Below are 13,487 nucleotides of genomic sequence, written 5' to 3'. Positions count from 1 at the left end.
AGGAGATATTTAGGAATGCAGATATTCCAACGATGGCGTCACGGTGAACAGAAGCTGAATTCCCACTGTTGCCATGTCTGCTCTTGGGCAATGTTTTGCTTCATCAGCTCTCACTTCGCTGCTAAACTGCCAATAGGAATATAGGAGAAAGCGTTTTGCAAGTAACACCGAAGGATTGCAAATTCCAACAGGAAATTAGGGTAGAATTCTATTATTAAAAAGAAGATAATTAGGGGCTGAAAGGATGAGGACGAGGCAGAGCGAACAAAGAACACGAGAAAGGAGACTAGACTACAGGGAGGGAAACTATGTGGAGAGGATAGATCGTGTAAAAGTACTTGAGAATACAGTATAAAAAAAGATTCCTCAGTCGTGAACTGTATGCAATAATTTATCGAGAGATTGTCACGCTACAAAGAAAGCAAAACATTGGTTGTTTGCAAAAGGGAGTGCAATTTAAAATGTTTTTCTCCTTGACAAGCTAACTGTAAAACGCTACCGTAGTCTAGGAGAAGACCTGAAATCCAAGCAGTAGTTCAGCCTTCCATCCTTCCAATGTCGATTAACGGAGTATGATAATATTAACTTGGGTAGCATAAATGCGTTCATTACAGTTCTTAAACACGGCAGACGTGCGGTATGCAGCACTACTATATAAAACAAATTGTTATGTTTAAGAAAGGGTTATATTTGCATGCCAAATACTGTTCTCTCTCATAAAAGTGTTCATCGCACGTTTGTCCTGTTTGAAGATTGGTTGTGCGGTCCAATCACTATGGGCCTCATTTATGAAAAGTGACGCATCCCTGAGTGAAAACAGCGATGCGTCACTTTTCACTGCGCACTCCTTGCCGCCATCAATGATGCGTCATATTTACAGTATGACGCATCATGGCGCAAGGAGTTACAGATACGTCAGTATTTCTGACATATCTGTAGGCGCAAAAGTGAGGCATTGCTGGAGGGTGTCACAAAAGTGACGCAACTCCAGTAATGTGTCCTTTCACATGGGGCAAGCCCCATGTGAAAGGACCTGTGTCAGTCTTACGCCTGCTGTGAGGCAGGCGTAAGAAATTGACGCATTTGTGTCCTAAAAGTGCGCACTTCTATGACCCTTTCTTGCGCCAGAACCCCCCCTGCATACATTATACCTGGCGCAGGTATAATGTGGCGCAGGGGTTTACAAAGTGACGCACCTAACTAGATGCGTCACTTTGTAAATATGGTGCAACAAGGCACATTTTTTACGCTGCTGGTGCGTCACAAAAAGTGACGGACCGGCGGCGTAAAAGTGACACACGGCCTCATAAATGAGGCCCTATGATTTCAGCCCAAGAACGTATAAGCTGTGTATAAAATGAGAAATAATGACAAAAGGGACAGATTTACTGCATTTTAGGGCAACACAGTGCAGCAACCAAATTTGCTGCATTGCACAAGGGGAGATAGAGAACAGAGCAATATTAAACAAAATGGCCTGATGCTGCTGGCTTCCCTAATCCCTTATGCTGCCACACTAAAAGGCTGCCTTGTGCGATCCACAGTCTCACATAGATTAGTGTGCATTGTTTAGCACACGATTTGTACTTGAAGGACACCTCCCAATAGAAATTCCAATGTCTAGACAAGCAAACATTTTCCCAGGGGCCAAAACGTTTCATCTGTGATGTGATGGTGTACCGCACTGATGTTAGGAGTGGGGGTTTCAGGGTTGATGGGGAGACGCTAAGGTGGGTGTAAGCAAGTGAAGCATATACATCTAGTGGCTGATTTACACAATGAGAAACCAGAAGACCTGGGATTAATCCCAGCTTCCCCACTTTACCAAATTGTGTGATCCTAGGCAAACGGTTTGATTTCACTTTCCTTCCTTTTTCTTCGTAATATATAAGAGGACACCGAAATACATGGCTTCAAGATGTGTGCTGTACAAAATCCTTTCCTGTGTTTGATTTAATAAAGTATAATGTTGCTCATGTATCTTAATTACCCAGGTCACGCAAAGAGTCCACATAACAACTGACTTGCCTCTTATTTCACTATTCGCATTGCTGTCAGGGTGGGGGCGGGGAATTTGGGCAGGGAATTAATGTTTCTAAATTCATGTTTGAAAACTATCACTTTAAAAAAAATGTCAATGCACTGATATAATCTGACGTATTAAAGTGAAATGGTTCTGCATGTTAATGAAATACACTTTTTGAAGTTTGACGAAACTTTATCATATTTTTACACTTTTGCTGCAAGCTATCTTGATTGTGTTCCTAAAGTTACGCAATTCAGAGCTCCCTAGTTACTTTGGGCAAAATTCATGGCATTTTACTGTAGGACAGTGCAGCAAAGCAGCTTGTTGCACTTCCCTACGCCAAGGTTAAAGGGCAGGAATACACCGTATTTAAGCAATACGATGCATTCCTGTCCTTTCTGCCTGCCCTGGCACCATTTCGGCAGACTAGCACCAATGCAGGCACCGTAGAACCATGGTGCAAGGGTGCCTCCGTTGCAGGCAGGATTGTTTCTGTGCAGGAAGGGGCACCTTCCTGCACAAAAGCAACCCTACGTGGTGTTTTCCTCTTTCCATGTGTGCTGCATAATGCAGCACACAAGGAAAGAGGAAAAAATGAGAACTAAAGAAATTTCTCCTTGTTACCCCTCACCTTGGAAAGCTTATGGATTTGGCGCGTCCCGAGGTTTACATGTTTCTGTAAATCTGGGGCAGCGTTAAATTCCATGGGCATTGCGCGGGAAAACCCACTGCCAAGCCTCCCGGGTGCAGAGTAAGGCAACACAGCGATATGAGGCCACTTAAAGCCTTTGCATGGCTTCATAAATCTTTGAGAGCCCTGAGTCACGCATGTACCACCTTACGTGGTGCAAAAGTGATGCAGGGCTCTCATAAATAAGTCCATTGGTTTCTTTACCTTCAATTAACCATTAAATAAATACTTGTCTGTTTACTTAATTTTTTTAAGGTTTAGTGCTGAGTCGATTAAACAGCAGATCAGAGCTGCAGTGGATCAGGGGGCTGCATGTAAAGGTCAAGAGGGACACATGCGCCTCCCCTCCCCCGGGCCATACTTTGAGTATCAATGGTCTAGAGAAACATAGGGTCTCATTTATGAAAAGTGACGCATCGCTGCGTGAAAACAGCGATGCGTCACTTTTCACTGCGCCCTCCTTGTTACACCAAAGATGCGTCATATTTACAGTATGACGCATCATTGCGCAGGACGTTACAGATCCGTCATTATTTTTGACGTATCTGTATGGCGCAAAAGTGACGCATTGCTCGAGTGTGTCACAAAAGTGACGCAACTCCAGCAAGGTATCCTTTCACATGGGGCAAGCCCCATGTGAAAGGGCCTGCGCCAGTCTTACGCCTGCTGTGAGGCAGACATAAGAAATTGACACATTTGTGTCCTAGAAGTGGCGCAGTGAAATCTACAACCCTTTCTTGCGTCAAAACGCCCCCGTTGCATACATTATACCTGGCGCAGGTATGATGTGGGCAGGGGTTTACAAAGTGACGCATCTACCTAGATGCGTCACTTTGTAAATATGGCGCAACAAGGCGCATTTTTTACGCCACTGGTGCGTCACAAAATGTGACGCACCGGCGGCGTAAAAGTAACGCACAGCCTCATAAATGAGGCCCATAGGATCCCATGAACTAGACAGGTGCGGTGAACTACATCACACATGTGATCCATGATATTTTTGAAGGAATGAATGCATTTTATTTTATAGCATTTTCTTCCAGGAGGCATTCGTTTTTGATTCTAAACCAAAGACTATTTTAATAATTTGGGTTTTGCGTAAAATAATCTGTGGGTGTATCCTTCGAAAGACTACAGTAATGCCCTCTTGATTCAGAATGACACAAAGCAGTGCAAAACACTTTTGGAAGTACATTTGCTCCAGAAAGTACCTATATGCTGGCAATGCACGACAGCGCAAACTGTTAGTAAACCAGGCCAAAGCACTGTCTCTCAATAGTGGAACATGCTAGAACTTTGCCTATTTACATCTCAATGTCTCTCTCTTCATTCCACAGACTGACTATCTCAGCTGAGTGTCCCATGCAGCTAGAAGACTTCCCCATGGATGCCCACGCCTGCCCCCTAAAGTTTGGAAGCTGTAAGTGCTTTTCTGTGATGTGTTTACACTGTGCGTGAGACGTCTCGGGCGTAGCCTGGGCCGCCACTGTATTACACGGCTCTAATCCCCGCTCACCTCTGACTCAATGCGCTTCTCTTGATCCAAATCGGCTTTAGAGGCTGTTTTGTCGGAGCTCTTTTCGAGCCATTTGATGCGGAATCAAAAAGTCTGAACATAAAAACGGGCATTTATTTCAAGCCTTCATTGCGCATTATTGAGCTTCTGACTTGGGTTTGCTTGGCTCATGTTTTTAAATCATGTATGTTATGTTTCGGCATTTAGGGGATTGTTTTTATATTTTGAAAACTGCTTAAAGAGATAGAGCGCATCATTAGAATAAGTCTACTGTCGTTTGTTCATGTTACCACAAATAAATTCATTCAATCTTGTGCGTATAGGTGGGCGCTATTAATTTGCAGAAAGCGAAATGGGTGAAAATTGGGCTTCACAAACAATTCAAATTTGATTCACAGACACGCGTGACAGGTGTGGGGATTTCACGCATTCTCCTCGATTTGTCCACTTTGGAGCTTATTTACGAGCTCCTTACGCCACATTTGCGTCACTTTTAACGTGAGAAAAGTGACGCAAAAGTGGCGCAAGGGGCTTGTAAATCTGTCCTATTGTGTGGTTCTCTCTTGCACAAAAAGGTCATGGGTGTAGCTCACGAACAACCAGAGTTACCAATGTACCAGGCAGTGCGTGTGATTCATGTTGTTTTCTCCAAGTCCTCATTTCACTAGGAGTAATAAAGAAAATGCACAGACCGACCATGGTTCTGCAGGCAGCACAGCTCAGAAAAAACAGAGAATGACTCACACAGACACTGAGGGGCAGATTTACAAGGAGCTGATGCATCTGCATAGATGCGTCAGTTTCCCTGCATCAGCACCGAATGTCCTTACGCCACCATGGATGCGCTGTATTTACAATACAGTGCTTCATGGCGCAATGATTAACAGATTTGTCAGAAATTTTGACGCATCTGTTGGCGCAAAAGTGACGCATTGCTGGAGTTGCTCATGAAAGTGACGCAACTCCAGCAATGCGCCACAATATATGGGTGAGTCCCATTCAAAAAGCTCTGCGTCATTCCTTACGCCTGGTCTGAGCAGGCGTAGGGATTTTGAAGCAGTGAAGGCGTAGAGTGACGCAGTGAAATCTTGTAGATTTCACTGCATCAGTTCTACATGTTTTTTGCGTGGGAACACCCACCCTGCATACATTATACCTGACGCACGAATAATGTGATGCAGGGCTTTACAAAGTGACGCATCTCCCTAGATGTGTCAGGTTGTAAATGGGCCGCAATATTTACGCCGCACCTGCGTCACAAAAGTGATGCAACAGTGGTGCAAAAGGCTCACAAAGGGCTTGTAAATCTGCCCCATAGTTAGTGCATGTGCACCAAAAAGCCTGATTTTGTCCAAAACATGTTACACCTATAGTATACACATGTCTTCTTCATGAAATGTTCCCTGATTTACTTACTACCTTAGCATCTCGGCTTCAACACAAAAACAAGTGTTTATTCTGTGTAATTACCTTAATTCCGTCTTTCACAACTGTAAATGTGCCACACAAATATAAGACGGGCTGTCCGGTTTTGGCCCAATTATACTTTCCATTCACATCCTGGTTTCTATATTCCAATCTCAACCCGGCTGCATTTTTTTTTTTCAACAGTTTTTATTAGCAAATTTTCATATATACATACAGTACAGTGGTAACGTTGCCTCGCGGGCTCCGTAGGGGTTACAACGGGCTAGGCGGGCTACAGGTGGTTGGCGGTGAATTGGGGGTCCCGCATATGACCATCTCACGGGGGTCCGTACGTTGCCAGATGTCTGTCTAGTGGTGTCCACATTTCGCCTCTCGCTGTGTGGTTGGGGGCGTGTGTTGCTGGTATGTTGTCTGCCCCCCTCAGGAAGGTAATCCAGTTAACCCAGCCCTTGAACGACGTGGCTTTCCCTGTGTTTTTCCAGTTAGCTAATATCGTCTGCATTTCTCATCCGAGTCCAGGGCCACAGGAATTATGTATCAGGAGAAGACCAATTTATGTGGTAGGGTCTATTAAAATACGTGGCAGGGCTTGCTAAATTATGTGGCAGGGTTTACTGAATTATGTAGCAAGAAAAGGCAAATTATGTGGCATAATGCATCACATTTTGTGATATTTTGAACTTATTTTGTCATATTTGTACTTTAACACTATCTTGGCAACGTTTTGAACTCATTAGACCTAGTCTGACATCCAAATACAGAAATAAGCACAAGATTAAAAGTGAACCTTTGCAAAGGGACTTTCACACATGCTGCAGTGTTTTTAGTAACTTTTGATCCGTTTCAGCAAGAAACAAAAAAAAGTGAAAATCTGCAGGATATTCAGCAGATAATGGTTATGCGGCAAATCCATAAATAGGCCGAACATGTTGCAGTAGCAAAATCGCATAATTCCAGTGACCAGGTCTATGTCTCCAATATATCAAGTACATCAAATTAAATAATGTAATGTCTGTTTTCTGCTGTCCTTCTAATCTACAGTATGCCCTGCAGTTGGATAATTTAGGATTTTGACAATTTGAAACGTAGTTGTGTTATTTCACGACCTTCCTCCCTTTCTTCTTCTAGCTTGAAAATGATTACATTTATGGTGGCTTAATACTGGCATTGAATCTGCTTTCTGTGGGAGGGTTGCGCTGGAGCATGTCTTTCGTTAATTCAATTTTCATTGGATCATGTTACTGTAAAGTCCGCAATCATAGATTAATTATAGATTAATCACGCATCCCATTTGAAGAGGAATGACAGACCCGAATGACCATTGATAAAGTTCCTGGAAGCACTCAGCTTGTGTGATGCCAAGATTTCTCATTGCATAGCCGTTTCGCTAATGCTAAATTTTCATTAATCGGAATATGAATTATGGCTTTTCTCGCTGGTACAGCTCCATGTTAAGCTTCAATTCCATTTTTGGTATAACCCGAGTACGGCATGGTATGAATTTGAAAGTTATTGGTTTTTTTAAATGTACGAAAAAGTCTTGTGTAAGTGATATATGTAATCCTGTCTTAATGAATTGTTTTAAAATGTAAATATAGGTATTTATATTTTATTATGAAAAGGCAAATTTATATTGATAGTTTTTATGGTGTAAACAGATGAATTGTGTATTTTATTATATTCTTGTCTTTTAAGATGAATAATCGAAATAAAGACTTTTTTTAATTGAATTGGTATAACCATTTTTTTAGTTGCATAGAACCCTGAGGACAAAATGCTTGTTGACGTAGAAAATTTTTCTCGTAAAAACTAAACTGTGGCTTTTTTAGGTTTGAATTTTTGTTATTGCACCTGTAATAATAATGTATTCAATACCATACACAACATTCAGTGCGCTGCAAGAATTAGACGAATTGCGTTGTGATTGGTTCAGAGAGAGGGTGCAAATGTTTTCTTCTCTTGCATGCCAGTACATTTTCTGTAGGTTTCCTCTCGTACGTGCTGCTGCATTTTCTGTTGCTTTTTGGTGGGCCACTGGTGCTGGTAAAAGCATATACGTTTTGTACAGAAACACACATGGTTTATGACAGGTAAATGACCCCCATAGTGGATGGCTTGCTGATAGTAGCATTTTTTTCTTTCCTAAGTAGTCCTTTCTGGCTGATGTTACAGTAATTAATTGCATTAAAGGAAATTTCCAGCATGTAAAACATATATTGGCAAAGCCAATAGGCCTGGTCTTTCACATGGCTTCAGCACCTCATTTCATTAGTAGAGTCCCCTCTCGAATCAGAAGCAACAGCTTGAAGCTTTTTTAACAAGGCTGCAGTCCATTAAATTCCTAAGTTTTTTTAATGTAAGTTAAAACGTTACTACTTACGTCTATCTCCCCTTTAAACTTTGTATTTGTCAGTGAATTTCTATTGCTATTTTAACGTAATGTAATATTTTATTATAAAACGTGTTTGGTCAATCTTCCATGGGGGCCCTGCCCTTACCGTTTGCAGCGGGAGGGTTGGCCGCGGAGAGTAACCTCAAGCCATGGGCTGTGCCATACCCCCAATGGGCGGCAACCCTCCGGCGGCAAACACACAAGGGCTAGGTGGTCGTAGGATTCCTACTCCAGCCCCTTATATTCTATTTAATATATTCAAGGACTCAGGGATCGGGTCCTCGAGTCCTGTAATTATCGGCGCAACATTTTTCTTCATGTTGTGGTCACTAAACACATGTCTCGGTCCCGCAGTTGTCCAGTGGAACCAGCCAATCAGAATTCTTTTTTTGCCATATTTTCTAGTTTTTTTTTTTTAATGGAAGCAACAGATATCTTTATTTTTTACTCTAAAATTCTCAAAACGGCTAAACAGATTTACAGCAAGTCACAAAAATCATTCTTTGTGGATAAATATATAGGTTTGTGCAAAAATTAATGTAAATCTGTTCAGCTGATTTTTCTATATCACTGTTCAATATCCCCAATAAAAATTGCATGTGGGAAAAAGTGTTTTAGAATCCTCCTTTTCTCAGCCCTCACTTGACAGATCACCCCGAAACATTCCACGAAGGAGCTGAAGTGAATACATTTAATTTTGAAAAGTTTCAAGAAGATTTGTCAAACTGAGCCAAAGTTAATATCAAACAAAAAATACAATAAGGCCACCAACACAATACAAGGTCCAGTAAAGGTCTCAGTAAATTAGTCCCTTGCTCAACCCTTGGGAGCAGACTGTGAGCAGTCAGTCTTAACTTAGTAGACAGGCATGTAAAGCTTTTAAAAACAACAATACAATAAATAAGTAAGACATAACACACAATAAAAATCCCACACCAATTTATAGGAATAGGTTATATTTTTATCTTTAAAATGACACCAAAATGTCAAAAATCCAATGTAGGGAACCGGTGATATGAATGTTTAAAAACTAACCACTTTATAGCACGTAAAAAATGTAGCGCTCACTTGGAACATCTTGTTGTGCTTGACTGGGACAATGTCAAAGTTTGAGGTTGACCACGATGGAGTCCAGGTCGTAAATTTTGCCTTCACACTTAGAATCGTTTCTGGAACTTTGTCTTCCGACGTTGGGCAAGGCACTACGTCGGGCCGGATTCTGTGGGGGTTCGCCGACTTGAGTTTCTGCGAGGCCCCGGTCAAATCCTGGAAGTCTGGAGCTCTGGAGCTTTCAGGGGGACAAACCTGAAATCCAGGCCGGGTCGCAATTAAACGTGGCCGGCCTGACTCTCGACGTCGGATCGGTCACCTTATGGAGCTTTTTCACAAAACTTTCCCAAACTTTTTTTTTTTTTTTAAATATTTCAAAAACCTTTATTGAGCACAGGATAACTCGATACATAGTGGTGCAGAGCTAACCGCTCCTTGTAGCATATATCGTACATTCATAGATCATAATTGAACTGTTCCCTCCCCCCAGTCCCCTAACTTCCACATAGTCCTTATCAACCCCAAAGTCCCTCCCTCCCCAGCACACTAGAAATAGCTCAGTTCAGTAGTGCTATAGTCTGTAATATAGTTTCCTAAAAGTCTCCGCACCTCGAGAGGCGCCCTCCATGTTGCTTCATTCTCCAGCAGACGAGACCTTACAGCCCCCCGTCCAATGTCTCCCCAAAATCGTATCTCAGTATCCCCTCACTCTTCTGTCCTGTGCCAGCCACACACTGCCTCTCATTCATCCCTCTGTGTCCCTTCATCACCATCTGCTCCATCCGTCTCCTGTCGCAATAAGTACTCCATCAGGGGTCCCCATATGTCCCTAGGTCTCGACCTCAGCGGCAGTAGATCTGCATACTCATGTAGATACTCTTGCCAGGTGGACATTTCGTGAAGCCAATCCTTAAACTTAGGGGCTCTTTCCCTTCCCCGACTGCAAGCTACCTGTCTGCACGCCAGTAGGATACCCATGGCAAGGAACTGCTTATGTGTTGTGCGTATGTCTCCTGTCAACCCCAGTAAGGCTCTCAAAGGTGTCAGGGTTATAGGTTGCCCTACCATGCTGGTCAACCCACGAACACCTCCTCCCAGAAGGTGGGAACGCTGGAGCACCCCCATGCCAGATGCATAAAGTCTGCATTCCCCTGTCCACACCGCAAACATTTGTCATCGTCTCTGGGGTGGATTTTATAGAGGTGTGCTGGGGTGTGGTAGAGTCGGTGCAAGAATTTATAGTGTACTAACCATAGTCTGGAGTTACTGGAGATTGCCTCCGTTTGGAGGCAGGCACTCTCCCACTGATCGTCCGTTAGGGGACTATCTAGATCCGCATCCCACTCCTGGCGGGCACGAACTTGTTGAGTGGAGGGTGCACTGCGCACCTGTTTATATAGCATGGAGACGACATGCGTGGGGGCCTCCGACTGCAGCATCATATGTAATGACGTGAATGTCTCTGGTTCCTGTGGGAAATCCGGAGTCTGAGCCCATACAGTCTGCCGCAGACGCGTATATAAGAACAGATCCATTAAGGAGTGTTCCTGATCTCCAAAAAATTGTTAATTCGTGCGGAATTTCCCTCCAATATATAGGTCCCCCCACGTCTGCAGCTTCAGTCTGTCTAACAGGCGTTACAAATTTTTTCACCCGTGACCGGTAGCAACGGACAGTGGCGCAAGGACACCCTGGGGGAGTACATCAATTGTATACCCTCGGTTTTGGCTAACCAGTTCCAGGCCCAGACTGTGCAATCCACTGTGGAGGGATCCTCCCATCGCCCCCCAGTGGGTATATAAATATATTTGGGTGTAGGCGTAGGAGCCATGTATCCGTCCTTGACTGCGAGGCGAGGCATATATGGAGGAGGATGAAACCAATATACAGTGAAATGTGCTTGGGCACTGTAGTAGTATTGTTCAAAGTTAGGGACGTCAAAGCCACCCTCACGATATTCTAGCATGAGTGTGGATAGTTTTAAACGGGGCTGCTTACCCCCCATATGAGCCGGACGAGTTGCGAATTTAGCGTTCAGAAAAAGAAGGCACCAGGGTAATACGGAATGTTTATGAATAAATATAGGAATTTTGGGAGGATGTTCGTTTTGATCAAGGATACCCGGCCAGCCATGGAGAGGGGCAGGTCCAGATTCCAGCAGGACAGTCCTTCTTCTCCTTCTAATTTCAGGCAGCAGATCTGAGAGGCTAAAGTAGCTCTCCCATATTTATTCAGTGCTCTGGGGTGACAAACAGGGGGCATCTCTGTCCAGTGAGATGCTGGATGGAACCCAAACGCATGACAACATTATCCAAAGTGTAGCATCTTCTTGTCCCAAAAAGCACTGCACTTCTAAAATCCAACATGGAGGAATTCTCTCCAGAGGAGTAAGTGCTGGCTAAACCAAACCAAAGTGTGGCTCATTTCCATTAGCTCTCTTCCTCCTGACCTCTGCAAATTCCTGTCCTAACCCTGTCATCTGGCTGTGGGTACCGGATGTGGAGGTAGGTAGGCCTGGCATTCCTGTACTGTCTTCCTCTCTTTGAAGCCTAGGTTTTATTTCCCATCCCCCTGCCTGATCTAGTCTTTGCTGCTGCAGAGCTCCCACCATCAGATAACCTCTGCTCTGGCCAGGCCACTTATCTGTTGAAAAAGCTTTATTCGAGTTATACACTCATAAAAGCACGCACATTTAAGTTTATACATTGAAAACTCTAAACTTACATTAGCAGTAAATTACAGTTAAAAATACGTAATGCACACACATAAAATGTTTACCAATAATAGTTAAAATAAGCTTTCTCATAAGGTGCTGGAACTAGATGCATGTTAAAGTGCAAGATCCTCCGCTTTACAGGCCATACCCAAATTTATACAATCAAAAGCTCTTAACTTGCATATTAGCAGCATTTTGCAATTAAAATTCATATTTCTCTCCCACAAGGTACTAACAATGATAATTTCAAGCAAGCTAAAAAGGTGAAATTCAAAGCATATTAGGGAATAGAGCCCTCCGCCTTATAGACCATGCCCACCCCAAGTATTTTGCCGTTCCTACTGCAATGGACAATTCGGTGGAGGAACAAATAATTCTCAACCCCTCAACACCACTTAACACACCAAGATTTCTACAAACAGGTGCCAACCAGGATTTTCTCGGATTTACATAGGCCTCACACAAAAATAAGAAATGTGCGATACTTTCGTTTGGAGCGCCACATGTCGGGCAACACGAACTACTACTAGTTCTCCAGCTGGACGTCAAAGACCTCAAGGGGAGGGAACCTGCCCTTAACTGGAAAAATAATTTCCTGTCTAACGGAACAGTTATAGTGTCCCTGTACTGTTCTAGGACAGGTCTTGTTTTAATTTCCATAAATCTACCCCCCATGGATTCTGAGGTTGCGCTCCTCCAAAGCTTCTGATCAATGTAATCCCAATATAAAGCTTTTATAGTGGTTTTACTAGGGAACACTTCCCCGAGCGGATTTTCCCAGAGTTTGGAGAGACCAAGCTCAGCAAGGACGTCCCTAAGCATTTTTAGCCATGTAATTTTATGGAAGACATCTGATTTAACTAAGGCTGAGAACCCCTCAGCGTAATGTCTAATTTCTGGGGTAGTCCATAGCCGTCTCCAGTAGAGAATAGGCCTTAGTCGGGCACGATCACTAAGCGATCTCCTTCCTAAGTCCAGGCCAAGCGGTATTAGTGGGGTACTTTGGGGGAGACTAGTTATCCCTCTCAGGAACTTGTTCTCAGATCTTTGGAGGGTAGTAAGCCTCTCAAAGCCCCAAACTTCAACCCCGTAAAGGGCTGCGCCCAAGGCTTTTGCGTCGTATACCATAAGAACCGGTTTTATAGGCCTAGTTTTGGATTTTGCTTGTTCTACCCGGAGGGCTCCTGAAATCTGCTGGTGTTTCAGCACCGCCTTCTCAATGTGTCTCGACCAACCAAATTTAGTTGATATCTCCACCCCTAGGTATGTAAAAACGTTTACTAACTCTAGTTTGATGTTGTTCAGAGATACCCTAGGTTGGGATTGGCGCTTTTGCCCGAAGACCATCAGCTTGGTTTTATTTACATTAACTTCGAGACCTCGTTCTTTACAGAACATATCAAATATGTTCAAGGCTCGCTGGAGTCCTGACGGGGTTTTGGACACGATCAAGGTATCGTCAGCGAACATCAGGATCGGAACCCTGATGCCCGCTAGCGAAGGTGCGTCTACCATCGCATCCAGTATCCTATCCACTATACCATTAATGAACAAGGAGAACAGCAGGGGTGCCATAGCACATCCCTGCCGTACCCCCCGCTCAACTGGGAAGTTGGTGGTAGATTCCCCATTCCTCCCCCACTGGACTTTAGCGAAATTGCTTTCGTG

At 43.6% G+C, this 13,487-nt stretch overlaps 2 protein-coding genes across 2 annotated transcripts in view; one reads left to right on the top strand and one right to left on the bottom strand.

Annotated features, from left to right (window-relative positions):
• The window catches only part of GABRA5 (gamma-aminobutyric acid type A receptor subunit alpha5), a 661,916-nt gene that overhangs the window by 225,681 nt on the left and 422,748 nt on the right, over positions 1-13,487 (top strand). The window contains exon 6 of the mRNA XM_078658237.1: positions 4,055-4,137. Coding sequence (XP_078514363.1) covers positions 4,055-4,137 — 83 coding nt within the window. The remainder of the gene's footprint in view (positions 1-4,054; positions 4,138-13,487) is intronic.
• Positions 1-13,487, bottom strand: part of GABRB3 (gamma-aminobutyric acid type A receptor subunit beta3) — a 968,583-nt gene that overhangs the window by 766,804 nt on the left and 188,292 nt on the right. The gene's annotated exons all lie outside the window — the stretch shown is intronic.

The sequence above is a fragment of the Lissotriton helveticus genome, chromosome 8 (assembly GCF_964261635.1).
Source record: "Lissotriton helveticus chromosome 8, aLisHel1.1, whole genome shotgun sequence".
NCBI lineage: Eukaryota > Metazoa > Chordata > Amphibia > Caudata > Salamandridae > Lissotriton > Lissotriton helveticus.
The sequence above is the reverse complement of the archived record's forward strand: the minus strand, read 5'-3'. Positions and strand labels throughout refer to the sequence as shown.